At 38.2% G+C, this 17,279-nt stretch overlaps 1 protein-coding gene across 3 annotated transcripts in view; it reads right to left on the bottom strand.

The window, feature by feature from the left end:
* The window catches only part of ROCK2 (Rho associated coiled-coil containing protein kinase 2), a 176,085-nt gene that overhangs the window by 63 nt on the left and 158,743 nt on the right, over window positions 1–17,279 (bottom strand). For 2 of the 3 annotated variants that reach the window (XM_063442154.1, XM_063442157.1), the window contains 7 exons: window positions 12,900–12,967; window positions 12,485–12,573; window positions 11,673–11,751; window positions 10,058–10,316; window positions 9,234–9,447; window positions 3,804–3,898; window positions 1–1,742 (listed from right to left, as the gene is read on the bottom strand). The exon at window positions 1–1,742 is cut by the window's left edge and continues 63 nt beyond it. In XM_063442154.1, coding sequence (XP_063298224.1) covers window positions 3,817–3,898; window positions 9,234–9,447; window positions 10,058–10,316; window positions 11,673–11,751; window positions 12,485–12,573; window positions 12,900–12,967 — 791 coding nt within the window. In that variant the 3' untranslated portion in view covers window positions 1–1,742; window positions 3,804–3,816. The remainder of the gene's footprint in view (window positions 1,743–3,803; window positions 3,899–9,233; window positions 9,448–10,057; window positions 10,317–11,672; window positions 11,752–12,484; window positions 12,574–12,899; window positions 12,968–17,279) is intronic. The other variant, XM_063442156.1, reaches the window with a different exon arrangement.

Genomic DNA, 17,279 nt, shown 5'->3' with positions numbered 1-17,279 from the left:
TAAAACATGCACTTTTGAGGGATAGTTAGGCATACAGAATGAAGGAGCCCACATAAATTATATATATATTTTTAATAAGACCATGTAAAAATAATTCAAGCAAGTGCCTCTGAGGCCCTCGCCGTTTTCCCAACTAAACATTCTGCAAACGTTTGGTTTGAAATGTCTCTGTATACCTAGAACTCTGCACTAGAGAACAGTTTACAAAATATTAAAAATACATCTACAGCAGCCGTAGGCAATCTGCAGCATTCTATCCATTTATCGAGAACAGCTCCTATAATCCTCTTCAGCCACAAACCACACACGGACTTAGAAACGGGCTTTTGGAGAATCACCGAAGTTGTGGGTCATCAATGAATGGACAGCCATAGGTTAAACTCCCCTCGATGTACAGTATGAATGAAGCATGTGACAGGCCTTGTAGGAACATGTGCCAGGAACACTTATAAAAATATAAATCACAGACGCTTCTTTGTTTTAAGAAATAAAAACATATCTAGAACCCTAAACAAGGCCAAAACAGGTCATAGCACTTAATGAAATGTACTGAATAGAGCGTGAATATTAATATAGAGATTTGGAGAAGAGATGCAGAAATATCGGTGTGAAGATTAAAAGATATGTTAAGCTCCAATGCATTCTGTTAATGTGCAGTCAAACACTTGTAATATCTCCAAATTACTTTAAATACATTCAGAAAAAGACTGGCAATGTTCTGATAGATGTAAAAAAAAAAAAAAATAGTGCGCGCTACCCCCTTCCCTCCCCAGCACAAAATAATCTTAACGTTTGCGTCCAAAGATCTGATATAGAGAGAGATGGAATGGTCAAAATAAATTGACAACTTTAAATTAAGGCATTCATAGATATCACAGAAGGTATCCATTTGTATAGAGGGAAAAAATAAAAATAAAAAAAGAAGAAAATGTTTCAGGATCAAATCTTAAACAAGCTGCTCAGCACTTGCATGCAATTTATTTTTTTCGTCCCAGTACACAGGACCAAAAATGGTTCCACTCTATGGCTTCGTACATGTGCATAGTTACAACTGCGGTAAGTAATGGTATATCAGTCAATGAGTACAAAAATAAATTGTGGCGTTCTCACAAAGCCTCTTGTGGTACAGTACAATACAAATATATACACAGTAGAATGGTCTGTGAACCAAGGCGCTCTTTTCTTGGCCAATGTTGTGATCTGATCTGTACGGAGCACCAAGAGGTTATTGATCCATCAGTTGTGGCCCTTGCGTTGATTAATCCATGTAGTGTTGAATTCCCGGAGGCAGAGTGGTGTATTGAAGTGGCGTATTGCCCCATCTCTGCTCTTCATGAGACTGTCTTCTCCAAGTGAAACCATTTAATCGTTTTCAGCCCTAGAGGCACCTTCACACACTGCCTCTAATTTGTTAGACAATGTGTAGTCTTTAGCCAAAGATGAAGAAAATCCCAGGTTTGCTTATATTTAATCCCAGTGTGTTTTCTGACCACCCTGAGGATTCCAAAGCCACTGGTCAGATGATAACAAATTTTATATATTTATATATTGCAGCAACAATTTTGTAAACCTCTGATATATATAGTACTGTCTCTTAGGAAAAAAAAAAATATATATATAGTTTTTTGTAGTTTTCACTTTTTTGCTTTTTTATATTTTGGGACATCATTGTGTATTTCAGTCTTATTTAAATTGGAAGAAAAGATCTTGAAATGGGGACTGCATTCACAGAAGGCAGTTAGCTGGAAAGAAAAAAGAAAATATATTAGAAGACGAATAAAACGTACAGTCGGAAGTATAATGTCTTCACAACCAGGAACACAGAATATACTAATTGATAGGATACATAAAAAATGTCAGATAATATGATTGGAATCTAAAAGAAAAAAAACAAACACAAAACAATGCATGGACTTGACTCTGGTTGTTACGGAATTCCTTTCTACTGAGACAGTTTACGAAACCTGGTAGAGTAACGGTTATTGAATAATCTTATGACTATAGAACGGAGCAGAATAAAAACAAAGAACACATTTTTTTGCTCTAGTGGTATTGGTTTATAAAATGCTAGTCTTGTTTTTCCTTCTCAAAAACACCACAAGCAAACTAAAACACATGCAAAAGTGCCAACAGAGAACTAAACAGGTGTCACAGAGTATTAAGCCCTCCTCTAGGTGGTGCATATGCACACCTATGATGCTTAGCCAGCATATCGACTTAACTCATTAAAGGAACAATATAGCATTAGGAATACGAAACTGTATTCCTAACGCTACAGTGCCCCTTTCCTTCTAATGTGCCCCACGGCAAAAAAAAGGGGGGGGGGAGAATGTCTAATGGGTTCATGACAGTGATACTTCCCGCCTAAAATATTTGTAATTTATGAAATGTCTGATTGATGTATAATCCACTAAATAAAAATAAAAATAAAAAAAGGGTTAAGGATACAGGAACACTGCTCCACCACCCCCCTTTCCTCCTCTCCTTCCCCGCCTCTCCTCCTTCGCCCAACCAAAACTTAACAGAGAGCGGCGAATGGGGCCGGATGGTGACCCTATAGCAGGATACGGGGTGGATGGGTTTTCTATAACTGACCACGGGAGTGATTTCTCTTTGTTGTATTTGTTATTCCTTCCTTCTTCTCTATCTTCTTTCTACCTCCTCTGAGTGATCGAAGCTATACGTCAAGTGAGCAAATGATAACCAACCACTCATTAGATGTCAAAGACCCACAGACAAAGGCACAAGTGTGCTATAATTAGTTACGACAGATGTGTTAAGCTAACTGTACGGTTTTATTTAGAAGAAAGTTACGTTTGCCTATATAGGCACAATTACTAATCTGCCAGACCTGCCTAGAAATGTGGTTGCATGTCCATTATTACAGATGCCTCTGTTAAGTATTGCATTGCGTATGCCAAGATGCTACTGGACTTTAATGTACTCATTGTATACTCTATTGGTCACAATAAAATAAAGTATTGAAAAAAAATATATTAATTTTAGAGGCCTTTTAGTGACCTGGTTACTGCAGTTATCCTTCAAACATTCATTAAAACACACTTTAGCGCATTCACAAGCAAAATTTAATACCTACCAGGAGTGCACCCACAACTTACCTGTTACACATTAATGAGGATAAATGTGAAACAAAAATTATACAAATAGATTTTCCTGGATAGGATTTCTGTGCGATTAAACTATCTGGTATAAATGCAATAACACTCGTAGCTATTAAAAATAAAATTAAAAACACACTTTATGATGGAAGCATCACTATTCTATGATCGCAATCTATTTCGTTTTTTGGGGGTGGGTCAGCATATGCTGTTAGGTACAGCTGTTAAGAATATAGTCAGCAATGTTATAGCTGGGCAGACCAGGTTAAATAACGTATCTCATTGTGAATAAAAGTTGAAGAATCTAAAGTCTGTTTACACTTCAGTTCCCCAACTGCACCTCTTATCACACTTTTTTTTTTTTTTTTTTTTTAAACAACCATTAACCAAAATAAAGGTCTTCAAAACACAAAATCAAAGAGTAGAATTTAAATGCAAACAGCAAACAGACATCATTCTGTAGTATTGCTCATGCAGGTCAATACTAATAACAGCACAAAGGTAGAAGTCACTCAGATGCTTTTCTCTTTAATGCCCACATGATTATTTAGACATTATATGGACGGAGTATAATAAGCTCATATGATCAAAGTAACAGTCCGATTGCAGGACACACAAAGAACGCAGGCATGAAAGGCCATCTCTGCAAACCATTCACTAGAATCTAATCCAAGCTTTTGTTACCCAGTGCACTTCTTCAAAAATCAAACACATCTTCATCATCATCCTCTACATCATCCAGAGACCAATCCCAATCTTTAAATGCCAGATCAAGTAAGCTGCAACAGGAGTTTTCTTGTTAAGGATTTGGAGGTCACTTTTAATTATTAAAAGCAAAGAAAACAAAGAAAAAAAACAACAACAAAAACACAAAGAGAACTATGAATTTTAATGCCCTGCTCTGCTAAATCTAGCAGGGGCTTAGTCCAGCATAGACAGAGCAATGGCTTAATATTTTAGTATTTATAACAGAGGAAGACGGGAGGACCAAAAACAATATAGTTGAACTTCTGTCGTACAAGGATCCCCTCAGTTTCATGATGGTAACAAAATATTTAAGGAATGTTCTCTTCAGGTTTGCAAAGTGCGGAGATAAAATAAAAATAAAAATAAATTTAATTATCACAGTTCTCATCACCCCAGCCAGTTCCATATTTTTCGAATTATATAAACTAATTAAGGACAGGTACTGATCTAGAGCAGTGCTTCTCAACCCTTTATGGCAAAGTAGCCCTGTAAGTCTAAAACATTTTTTTTTTCCTAAATTCCCCTTCCATTTAAAAAAAAAAAAAAAAAAAAAAAAAGGAATTTCTATTGATTTACATTTTAAATGACACATGTAGACACAAATATTTAACCGAATCCCAAATTGGAGAACAAGCCACATTAAAGGTAGTTATGATTATTTATAACATACATATGACATAATGTGAATATTGCGCATGCAAGGATTACATTTTAATGTGAAGTATAAAGGTCACAAAATTAAAATATAATACACACATCATAGTTACACACAGAGGACACACTTACTGACATATACATTCACTGATTTGACACACTGACACACACACACTCACTGATTTGACTAACACACACTCACTGACAGAAACGCATTCTCTCGCGCACACACAAACTACCAAATTATTATTTTTATTTAAGTCCAACTAACCAACTAACCTTTGGTAGAGTTGAACCTTTCCACGGGGTCAGAAGGCATCCTTTCCCTTTCCCTTGTGTCCATGCTCTTCCAGCACAGCTACCTCGTGAGTCGTTTAGTGATGACGGAGTTACTTCATAACCTGGCATCACCACAGGACGAAGTGCTGGAAGATCATAAAGCTCCCTCGCCACCTCCTCCATTGTTCCTCTGGACAGTGTATTTGAGCAGAGTAGGCACCTGCTGTCCGGGTAAGCACGTGTCTACACTGCCTTAGTGCACAGACGGCCACCTCCTCGGGGAGGGGGCACCAAGGTTGCCAGCCAGCCAGTTCTTGGCGTACCCAGACGTTGGTGCTCATACCCTCCGGGGCACACGTACCATTGGTTGAGAAACATGGATCTAGAGTGTCCACACTATAAGAATCTAGAGAGTGTTGCTCATGCTACAGAAATCTAGTGGGCGTTGCATACTCCACCCAGTTTGACTAATGCAGTCAGACATGAAGGTTTCATTTAGAGTAGAATGAAAAATAAATTAATAATCAAACGAGGACCTCAAGCAGAAGCAATATTTCATCCTGTAAATACAGTAAACTATGGTATGATGAAACAAGCCTGCCTTAGATCACAGTAACTAAATTCTGGTTCCGGAGGAGAGATGGGAAACGAAAGCTGGAAGCCTTAGCTGGTCAGTACGTAAAGACTTCAGACAGGAAAGGGCAGTCGTTAGTTCCAGTCATTCAAGCATTGTGAAACCAGAGTCCAAGCAAAAAAACAATTCCGCTAGTAATAAAAGCAAGACTTCCCAAAATATTCTGCCATAGATTTCAAGCCGTAAGCAGGGATAATTAATCTCCGACAAGGTTTTGGTGATATGACTGAGGATTGTTCAATATGCAGCAAGTTGATACATTTTGGCAAATTAAATTAAACCAATCAATCAATTGACACTCACTGCTTACTTAATAAGCGGTCGGTGAAAAGAAAATACACCTTCTTGGATAAAATGTCAGGGGTCTACATAGGTTGGAACAAATCACAAACATCTGACATGTTCCAGTGCAGCCTGCAAAGGAGATGCATGCTCAGTAGGGCAAAGGAAGCCATGACACTATGAAACAAGCTAGGTAGCTCTTACTTACTGTTGCATATGAAAAGTGTTAAAGAAAGATCAATGAAGTATGATTCGAAGTGCAGGACCGGGGCTAAAAATAAAATTAGTAACAGAAGAAAATGAAAATGAAGCTGTGAATTAGCAATGTGACAACCTAAGGGGCGTATAAAGTGAAGCATGAGAAATCTGTCTAGATAGAGTAACAAACTAAACGATGCAAGGTGTCCAACACAATCCAAACTCCAACAGCAATAATAGACTGTAAGCTACGGTGCTTTAGCTTAAGACCATTAAGCAGTACATGAAGGAGATACACTGATCAGCCAAAACATTAAAACCACCAGCCTAAAATTGTGCTGCCAACAGCCCCCTCGTGCTGTGAAAACATCGGATGCGACAAGGCATGTCACCAATACATTAGCAGCAGATCCTTTAAGTCCTGCAAGTTGTGAAGTAAGGCCTCCATGGATTGGATTAGTTCTACCAGCACATCCTACAGATGCTCAGTTGGATTGGGATCTGGGGAATTTGGAGGCCAAGGCAGCACATTGAATGAACTCTTGTCATGTTCCTCAAACCATTCCTGAACATTTATTGCAGTGTTCATTACCCTGCTGAAAGAGGCCACTGACATCAGGGAACACCAGTGCCACAAAGGGATGTACGTGGTCTGCAACAATCTGAAGGTAGGTAGTTTGTGTCAAAGTAACATCCACATGAATGCATGGGATCCAAGGTTTCCGAGCAGAACATTGCCCAGAGCATAATACTGCCTCCACCAGCCTGCATTCTTCCCATAGTGCGTCCTGCAGCCATATCTTCCCCAGGTGAATGCTGCACATACATCAAGCTATATCCACCTGATTGAAAAGAAAACGTGATTCATCTAACCAGGCAACCTTCCACTGCCCCATGGTCCAGTTATGACACTCATATCCTCACTGAAGGCGCTTTTGGTTGTGGACAGGGGTCATCATGGGCATGCAGCCCCATACGTAGCAAACTGCGATGCACTGTGTGTTCTGACACCTTTCTAGTATGGCCAGCATAAACATTTTCAGCAATGTGAGCTACAGTAGCTCTTCTGTGTGATCGGACCAGACAGGCTAGCCTTTGTGCCCAACATGCATCAATGAGCTTTGGGAGTCTGTGACCCTAATACCGAGTCAATGGTTGTCCTTCCTTATACCACTTTTGGTAAGCACTAACAACTGCATGCCAGGAAAACCCCAGAAGACTTGCCATTTTGGATACTCTGACCCAGTAGACTAGCCATCACTATTTGGCTCTTGTCGAAGTCACTCCATTACATAGTTACAGTTACATTGCGGGGAAAAAAAGAAAAGACAATGTGCCCATCAAGCTCAGCCTTCTTCACATATGTTTTTGCTGTTGATCCAAAAAAAGACCAAAAAAAAAAAACAGTCTGAAGCGCTTCCAATTTTGCAACAAACTAGGAAAAAATTCCTGCTTGACCCCCAAATGGCTTGGATCAAGCAGCTATTACCCCACTAATTAGAAATTATATCCCTGTATGTAAGGTTTTTGGAAGTATTTATCCAATTGCGGTTTAAACATCTGTATGGACTGATAAAACCACCTCTTCAGGCAGAAAATTCCATATCCTTATTGCTCTTACTGTAAAAAAAACAACCCCCCCCCCAAAAAACCTTTCCTTTGCCTTAGATTAAATCTCCTTTCTTCCAGCCTAACCTTGTGCCCTTTTCTTCTCACTTACCCATTTTTCCTGCTTCTAACACATGACATTCAAGAACTGTTCACTTATTGCCTAATATATCCCACTCCTTGACAGGTGCCATTGTAACAATGTACAGTAATCAATGTTATACACTTCGCCTGTCACTGATTTTAATGTTGTGGCTGATCAATGTGTATGCAAGCATCAATGAAAGTAGCAAGGCAGGTAAAGAGATTTTAAACCGTAACCAAAACAGTATATGCGGAATCTCTTCTAGCATTAAGAAAGGGGAGGCATGCAGAATGATGAAGGGGTTTGCAAATGTTTTTGTAAGTTAGATGCCAGACAGGCATACGTCGGGACCTGATTTTACAAGAGCCTGTGAGAGAGTTATCCATGAATGTCAATATAAAACGGTTTCTAAACAATAAACGGATAACCAAGTTGAATGTTTTTGGACAAATACCTGAGCTAAAGTATCCCTACAAATCTGGTTTGTGCTTTTTGGTTCTCACTGTACTAGAACACACTATGTGATGGAACTGCACAAATATATATATATATATATATATATATATATATATATATATATACACACACACACACACACACACACACAGTAAAACAAATCTTAACCAGGTTTGCTATTCTTGTTACAAACTATTTATTATAATATAATTAAATCATCCCCCGATATCATTACAACAATGTGTGTGCAAAGCAGGAATGGTGTGATGAGAACTGAAATACCCAGATAAAGATAATGCAAATTATCTTTGCTTACAGAGCAAATCACCAATTAAAATAGTACTCAAGCTCCCCAAAAGAGGGGAAAAAATAAAAATAACATTCCTAGTTTGGGATTAAGATCTGAAGCCATTCAGAAAGTGAGATGAGTTGTGTTCATAATCATTACAGAAAACACATTTTATAAAAGGTTATCTTGCTTAAAGGATTTTCAAAGAAAATAAAAATTGGATCGAAATTTTACTCCGCAAACAGGAAAAAAAGAATAAATATTAGGATCGCAACAAAGGACATTCCTGGACTAGCAATAAATTACAGGAGCAAATGGGAACAATTTACCCCCCCAAAATAAAATTTAGTTACTATATACTAAGACCCTTCCGGAGTACTGTAAGTTTTGGATAGTTTACTATATCCAACTGGAGCTGAGCTATATTGTTACAATAAAGATCACAACATATGCAGCTGCAACTGATCCCAGCAAACGGAGAAACTATGGATTTTCCGCAAACCCAATCGTCTCCTGGTGACTAAATAGGGGAAGTAAAAGACCCAGTGGCATGTGTCTTTCTTCCCCCAACTCTTTGGGATTGGGCTAGTACTGATCAATGTTTCTCTATAGAAATGAGTTACGAGGAAAATGCATCACAGAAGACAGTATGCACACACAATATATGGTGTATTGTAGACATACTTGCCATTAAAAATTACAGTTATCTCTTAAACGTTCTAAAACGATGGGTAATAAGGTTTAAGAGTTGACGATAATGTTTTTATATCTTACAAAACAAGTTTCTCAAATAAAAATGATATATTAAACTAATGGGACTAGCTGCAGGCCCACGTGGGGACAAGTCAAATTATGGTAGTGACACTAGCACAAGATAATTACCTGGGTTTGTTTGGAGGGAGCTGTCGGCTAGGCCGTCGCATGGATTGGTTTTGCGGTACCTTCATGGAAGCTCTCGGAGAGGATTTAGCAAAGGGATCTGGCGTTGGAGGCTTCTTGGGGATTTTTTTAACAAGCCGACTAATCCACTTCTGCTGTTCATCCGTAGAATTTGCAAGCAAAAGGAGGTTCTTTGCCGTAGAAATATCAAAGTTTACTGGAAAGGAAAAACATGAATATTAAGAATTGAAAGAATTAGTACACTGATGCAAAGTAAAACTTTTGCTAAGGGTCAAATAAATAAGTCAAGTTTTAGAATAGAGGGTGCCTAGCAAATACACCTACAGGTAAACAATGATGTCAGGTGCAGCATGAGCACGTGATTAATTGCACTGCACAAGTAATGCAATTCAGAGCATTTTGAATGCACCAGCAGCGCTTGGAATATTTGCAGCCCTGATAAGTAAGGATCCGTCACTATAGAAACCAATACCTGTGTACCTGTTTTGTCTCAATATATCAATGATCACTTTCTGCCAATCACGTACTGACAAAGAATTATGGGAGTAGTAGTTCTACAGTTCCCTTAACATCAAATACATACTGCTCATTAATGTAAGCAGGCAGGAAGCTCTTAACACAATCTGTCGCTGGCTTCACCCAATCACATGAATTCCACTGCAGCTCTTACAAATTGTGTATCCCAGGATAAACCATGGACTATTTTATTATAAAAATCCTTATGAAGTAAAAATGCAGAAAAGCAAATCACCTTGCATTACATAAGCAGGATAAGACAAAAAAACGTGAACGAGTGTTTGACGTACCTTTGCAAGGAGCGATTATCTCTTCTTTCTTATCCATGTGGTCTTTGTGGCATTTGATATGGCACCGCCTGCACTCCAAAGCAGGAGGGGGTTTAAACATGTGCCACAAAGGCTTCATACAAGCATCACAGCTAGTAGGGAAATGGTAGAGCGTGGGGATAAACTCATGCCCTTTGTGACAAATATAATTGGACTTCTCCATGGTATCAACTGGGAATTCTTGTTCTTTTTTGCTTTCTCCTTCGTTGGCATATAAAATCTAGAAGATATGAGACACACTTACTTAGTAACAAGGTTACAAACAACAGAGCCAGACTTATTTTAGACACAGGGAGAGTGACTGCAGTTATCGCATTGTACAGTATAGGTTGATGGCATACATAGAAATACTGAACAAAAGATAGGAAAGTGTTGTGAATCATGAGTTCCTGGAGAATAAAAGCCAATATAAAGTGCCAATTTAGTTTCTGAGAATAAACAAAATTAGGCATTGTATGTCCAACTTAAGTTTGTAGTAAGAGTTGCTTACTCTTTACAAATAAACGCCAGCATTTTTTACAACGTCATTTATATTGTTTCTATTTTATGTTTGGTTAAATGACGGCTAATGAAATTGGTTTCCTCCCCCAGGATCTTCCAGTCCTGCCTTTTTCTATTACACAATTCATCGAGGTCAGCCTGAGATATTTAGTGTTGTTAAATAATGCATCTTGATCACCCGCACGACAATATTCTGAAATTATGTTAATCTGGTTCAGCCATCTCTCTGTATAATTTCATTCTCCTATGGTGCGCTGATAGATAATACATAGACGTGAAGAATTATACACAGATTATCTTCTGTTCACTACACATGATACAGACTCACTTCTGTTTTTGCTCTGTGCTAAAATGGAGTTAATTTAAGGAACACAAATGTGATCATGATATTCATGATAAGCACATTTATTTGGTCTTCAGATCTCTAAGTATGCCATTTTATTCCTGCTGTTTATGTATATGACTAGATATTTATATGTTGTTTAATTAACTAATCAGAAAAATAAATCTGGGGCCAAAGTTGGTTTCCTGAGAAGTAAAGACGCTTTGTATTTAGCAAGTACGTTACAGTTTGATTGGATCAAGTGTGGCAAACTCTTATTTCCACCCATCCATAAACTAATTTGACCTCCTCACCAATCCTACACAATCCAACAAATTTGATCACTCCACCCATAAGCAGCTCTCTCCCTAACTGATCATGTCAATCTAAGTCGGATTATTATATTATATGCACTATTTGATTATTTTATAGTTAATGTCATGCTTCAAGCAGGGATTTAAATTAAATATCCTATGCCAATAGCCAGCCCTTAAATGTTACTCACCACTGCAAGCCTTGAGGGCTCACGGCACAACCACCAGGGGTGAATTTCTACTTGCCAATGGCTAGTGAAATTTTGAGCCCTGCTTCACGATTGTATTATTAAGTAAAGATCTGTTCGTAGGTGCATTATTTGACATTATGCTTATACAACAGAAACAGAACACCTAGATTGATCAATCTACAAAACTACAACAAAGATAATGAACATAATAAATAATATCCAGACAAGCAATAGCACATTTTCCATACCTGAAATATCCGGGGAATCTCTTTGACATCTGCTCGATACACGTCAGTCTGTGTGACTGCTCGCACATGGAACAATTTGCTATAAAGGAACAACATGTAAAATGGCTACATTAAGAAATGAAACTACAGATTATAAAAAAAATCACAATAAAATAATAGTTTGCACTACACTCATGCCAAAATGTTCTTCAAGCTTCATAGTTCACTGGAGATAATCCTGGCTGGATTCAAGGTGTGTGTGTATGTATGTGTATATAAATATATTTTATATATCACTTTCACATTTAAAGGTGCATTGTAGTTCTAATATTGAGCCATTCTAATTATGACTCCAGTTTAATATATACAGTCATGGGAAAAGTCCTATGGTTTTACATATCAGGATATAATAATCATCTGTTCTTACAATGCACCTTGAAATGTGGAATTTCTTTCATTCCTTTCAATGTACAAGTTCACCAACCATGCGTATGATAAATAATAGTATTCAGAGCTACCAGGGCTTTTTTTTATTATTATTAGTATTTATATAGCACCAACATGTTCCACAGCGTTGTACAATTATAAGAAGAGGATATCTGGAGGTGAAGAAGGCCCAGCGCAAAAGAGCTTACAATCTATGAGGATTTAAGGCTTTATCCGTAGCATAACTGCCCTGGAATTGTTATGCTTTTAAAAGATCAGATTTCTTGACTCACACGTTGGTTCTGCTGGACAATCTATAGATTGCCATGTGTTACCTGCTTTCCTATGAATTGTGATGCCACGGTCCATGCTAATTAAACAGCATAGAAAACAAGAGTAATACTTACTCTATATCCAATACCATGTAGGGGTTAGATTGCTCCTTATCCATCTCACTGTCATAGAACAGAATCTTCTTGCTGCTCACAACCACATACTGTAAAAAGAAGGGGGGGGGGGGGGAGGATAGTTTGAGACCAAAGGACAAACACTTACACCTGTAGCAGTAACTCCTGATCAATGGAGAAGAAAAATAAAGTCAATAAGAGTCTCTCTGCTTTAGAGCTTTATATGTGGTGAACAAGCAATATTAATGAAGGATGAAGAATTCATTTTTTTCCATACAGGTGGAAGAAAACCTGGTGCAAGTTGAATTTGTCGTCTGCATGTTTGGTGACAGACACATTTTAAGAACATTTAAAATGCAACATACTGAAGTAAAGCACACACAACTCGTATTTGTCGCAGCAGAGCAATTCTCACCTTTTTAATCCACCCAAACTTCTTGGTGTTGCGGACAGGGAGAGACAGCCACCCCTCCAACCTGGACTCTGCAGGGACGCAAGATAAAACAAGTAAGACTCAATCCTTATCAAATCCAGGTGACTGCCATTCACTTCACAAACCAAAACAAAAAACACAAGATTCCAGCAACACACGGTCAAAGGCGCAAGCATGTCAGGCAATGCAAATTCCATCGTGAGACTGTGACTTACTTTCAAATACTAGTAAACAAGATGCTAAGTATCTTGGCGTTACACAACTACCTGAAGGGATAATGTCCTTGTTATCTAGTAACTAGAAAGAAGTGTACTGGAAAAAGAGTGAGCAGATCCTGGGAAAGTATAATGTGAGTGCCTTATAATCCTTATGGTACAGTGAATATACAGTGCTGTGCATATTAGTGAGACTGCTCAGCAACTGGGATGTAAGCTTGTCAAGGGGAAATAGGAGTAATTATATTAAGACTTATAAAGTGGAATGTCTATGTATCTAGATATTGTGTTTTATAGGTATGTCTCAGTAGATTGATCCTATTAAATGAGTTCTATATGAATTGTTCCTCTGACTTCATGTCCCAGAATCCTGACAAGCTGAAACATTTAACCTTACTACAAAGTAAACCTCATATTAACCAACAAAGGGGCCTTATTAGTTTGACCCCATGTTGTTTGTTTACTTAGGATCAAGTAGATCTTTAATCCTGGGCTAATGTTACATTTATTGCAAAGATATTTGAAAAAATACTTATTTTTCTGCAGATCCCATCATCAGTAACCTAAATGCACATGTGTATCAGTAAAACTCTTTAATTACAGGCTGACAGATGTATACCCTATATATAAAATATATTACCGTTCTGTTTATTGGATAAACCATGTATTGTGGAATATTTACAAGGGAACTGGAAATTGTAAGTCAAAACAAAGAATATTCTGCAACTTTGCTAATTTTGGCATAATCTATGCAATTCCTTTGGAAATCCTTCACAGTTGGTCTGAAAAATACACTCGACACAGAATTCATGGAATATCAATAATATCAATGAAATCGTAGACCGTGGTTTTACATAAAGATTCTAAATCTAGTAACAGTAATAATTTAACTTTTCTGTTATGTAAGGTACTAAGACAGATCTTTGTTAGAGAAACCCAGAGGTCATACCCTCTCGTTAGGATTCCTTAAACACTGATATGTCTGTGATGCTTTAGCATGTCTTAGAATCTTGACAGACACACAAATGGCCTGAATGGACGTCCTAATACATCTTTTTAATAAATGACACAAGTTGTGTAAATTCTTATCAACACACAATGTACTTTTTTTGCTTTAAATTTAATTTTTAAAATGGTTTGGTGTTCTCTGCACTTGCATTATTAATGTTATAACATACATCTCCGCTAAAACCATACTTAACACTAAACAAAAAAAACAAAAACCGAAAACAAAACAAACAGCCATATCAGCATAAAACCACAAACAAAAAACTATTTAAATGTTCACTACAGCTTATATTGTGCGTAAAGCATTTCCAAATCCAATTATCAGCATGCACATAGCAACTTCCAAACACTAAAGCCAACATTTGTTAGTAAATAAAACCTTACAAATAATAGTTTTTTACTAAATGTAAAGAGCCGCTGTCCCACTTCCCGTATAATATGGAACAGTTTCTCTCATATAACATACTGTCTAATCCTTTGGGGTTTATATATGTGACGAGACCAATCTCGCCACATTGCATTGGAGGAGCCTGGTTGCCTGCCTGCTGCCTTTAGACTTCGGCCCCTGTTAGACTATGGCTTATGTTAAAAAGCTTGATTTTCCCCAGCAAAGACATGAAAGCCGGGTCCTTCGGTACTTGCCCTATTTGAATAGTGATACCCCAGATAGCTATGCCATGGAGCCCATTCGTATAATGAAAGAATATGTGAAAGACTGACTCCATGGCAATTGAACTGTATGTGTGTGATCTGAGCGCCATTCAGTAATAATGTACGCTCAGATCTAAGCTATCTGGGGATATGTTGAATGTACCTGTTTTATGCAATGGCTGCAGTTATATATTTCTATGTATTTTATTGTCTTTTGTTGCCATGTGTTCAATGGAGTTTTGCCTCTGTCCTTGGATATAATTGGATTACTTCCCAATTATCTCCAGGATAGAAGACTCTGTGGAACTGGTTTTGGGCAGAAAAGCCATGCTTCATTTGGTCACAAAGGACTATGATCTATCTTTTGAACCACTGGACCAATTTGTATGATTTTGACGTATGTTTGTATTTGGAGTATGCGGATTCTGATTTATGTGAATGTGATGCATACTTTTAAAGTTATGAATAATGTAGAAAAACTGTATTTCTTGGCTTGTGATAATTACATTACCCATTGTGTAAGGTAATTGTATCACAGGCAGAGGGGAGGATTTTGTGTGGGAGTGTCTGAGTGTACTGTACGTGTTTACTGGTTGTTTTCCAAAACCCTGTGGGTGGTACTAATGTGTATATAAGAACAATAAAACCACAGCTCTGTCTGTTCCTGCTTGACCCTCAAAACGGAGCCTTGTCTCGTTCTTGAGGGGATTTATTGTATGCTGTTCCAGTTCGACTGCTAGGAGTGTAAACCTTTCGTATGTTTTTTCCTATTTGGCTGTTTACAGCATTCATATGCTTGTCCGGTTCGGTGTATTGGTGTCTACAGTAGCTGTGCCTGTGTCTCTGGAAGGGAAGATCTACTAAACGGCGGTTTAACCCTTTTATGCCTGGGGGTGCCGTTACAATATATAAAGGAAAAATAAAGAATAATAATATTTAAACAAGCCATAATGCAGCTATTTCTGGAACATTATTTGCAGCATTATGGCATACATAACGTCATTCTTATTTCAAAGACTAAAAGATGGTCATTATATTATTACACATAGTACTCCATTATTGGAATGGAATGCTTGCTTTCTATGTACAATCTTTTAAATAAAAGGAATTTGAAACTTCAAAAAACAAAACAATTGCCCTTTGGAAAGATTGTTTTTGAAAATGACCATCGAATGCTACATGAAAATTCAAATACCTAGATAACACAGTTAATGAATTATTAAACTCAGAATTATAACTCAATCCAAATAGGACCGACGTAAACACTATAGCATGTTTACGTCGGTGTAGGATCTTCTCTCCATTCAATACTCTGAGCCCTTATGGTGCAGGATTTAAGTTCTACTCTCCATTATCCAACGTTATGATTTAGGACCTACTCTTCCATGAGTCATCATGATGCAGGATCTACTGTCCACTAAATTAGGAGTTAGGATCTACTCTTCCCTGATCAATTATGATGCATGAGCTACTTTCCACTGAGCCATCACGGTGCAAGATTAACTTTCCACTCAGCCATCAGGGTGCAGGATTTACCATACACTGAGCCATCATGGTGCAGGATTTACCATACACTGAGCCATCACGGTGCAGGATTTACTATACACTGAGCCATCATGGTGCAGGATTTACCATACACTGAGCCATCATGGTGCAGGATTTACCATACACTGAGCCATCATGGTGCAGGATTTACCATACACTGAGCCATCATGGTGCAGGATTTACCATACACTGAGCCATCATGGTGCAGGATTTACTATACACTGAGCCATCATGGTGCAGGATTTACCATACACTGAGCCATCATGGTGCAGGATTTACCATACACTGAGCCATCATGGTGCAGGATTTACCATACACTGAGCCATCATGGTGCAGGATTTACCATACACTGAGCCATCATGGTGCAGGATTTACTATACACTGAGCCATCATGGTGCAGGATTTACCATACACTGAGCCATCATGGTGCAGGATTTACTATACACTGAGCCATCATGGTGCAGGATTTACCATACACTGAGCCATCATGGTGCAGGATTTACTATACACTGAGCCATCATGGTGCAGGATTTACTATACACTGAGCCATCATGGTGCAGGATTTACCATACACTGGGCCATCACGGTGCAGGATTTATTATGCACTGAGCCATCACGGTGCAGGATTTACCATACACTGAGCCATCATGGTGCAGGATTTACTATACACTGAGCCATCATGGTGCAGGATTTACCATACACTGAGCCATCATGGTGCAGGATTTACCATACACTGAGCCATCATGGTGCAGGATTTACCATACACTGAGCCATCACAGTGCAGGATTTATTATGCACTGAGCCATCATGGTGCAGGAATTACCATACACTGAGCCATCATGGTGCAGGAATTACCATACACTGAGCCATCATGGTGCAGGATTTACCATACACTGAGCCATCATGGTGCAGGATTTACCATACACTGAGCCATCATGGTGCA

The sequence above is a fragment of the Pelobates fuscus genome, chromosome 2, assembly GCF_036172605.1.
Source record: "Pelobates fuscus isolate aPelFus1 chromosome 2, aPelFus1.pri, whole genome shotgun sequence".
Classification (NCBI taxonomy): domain Eukaryota; kingdom Metazoa; phylum Chordata; class Amphibia; order Anura; family Pelobatidae; genus Pelobates; species Pelobates fuscus.
This window is presented reverse-complemented; position numbering and strand designations above follow the sequence as displayed.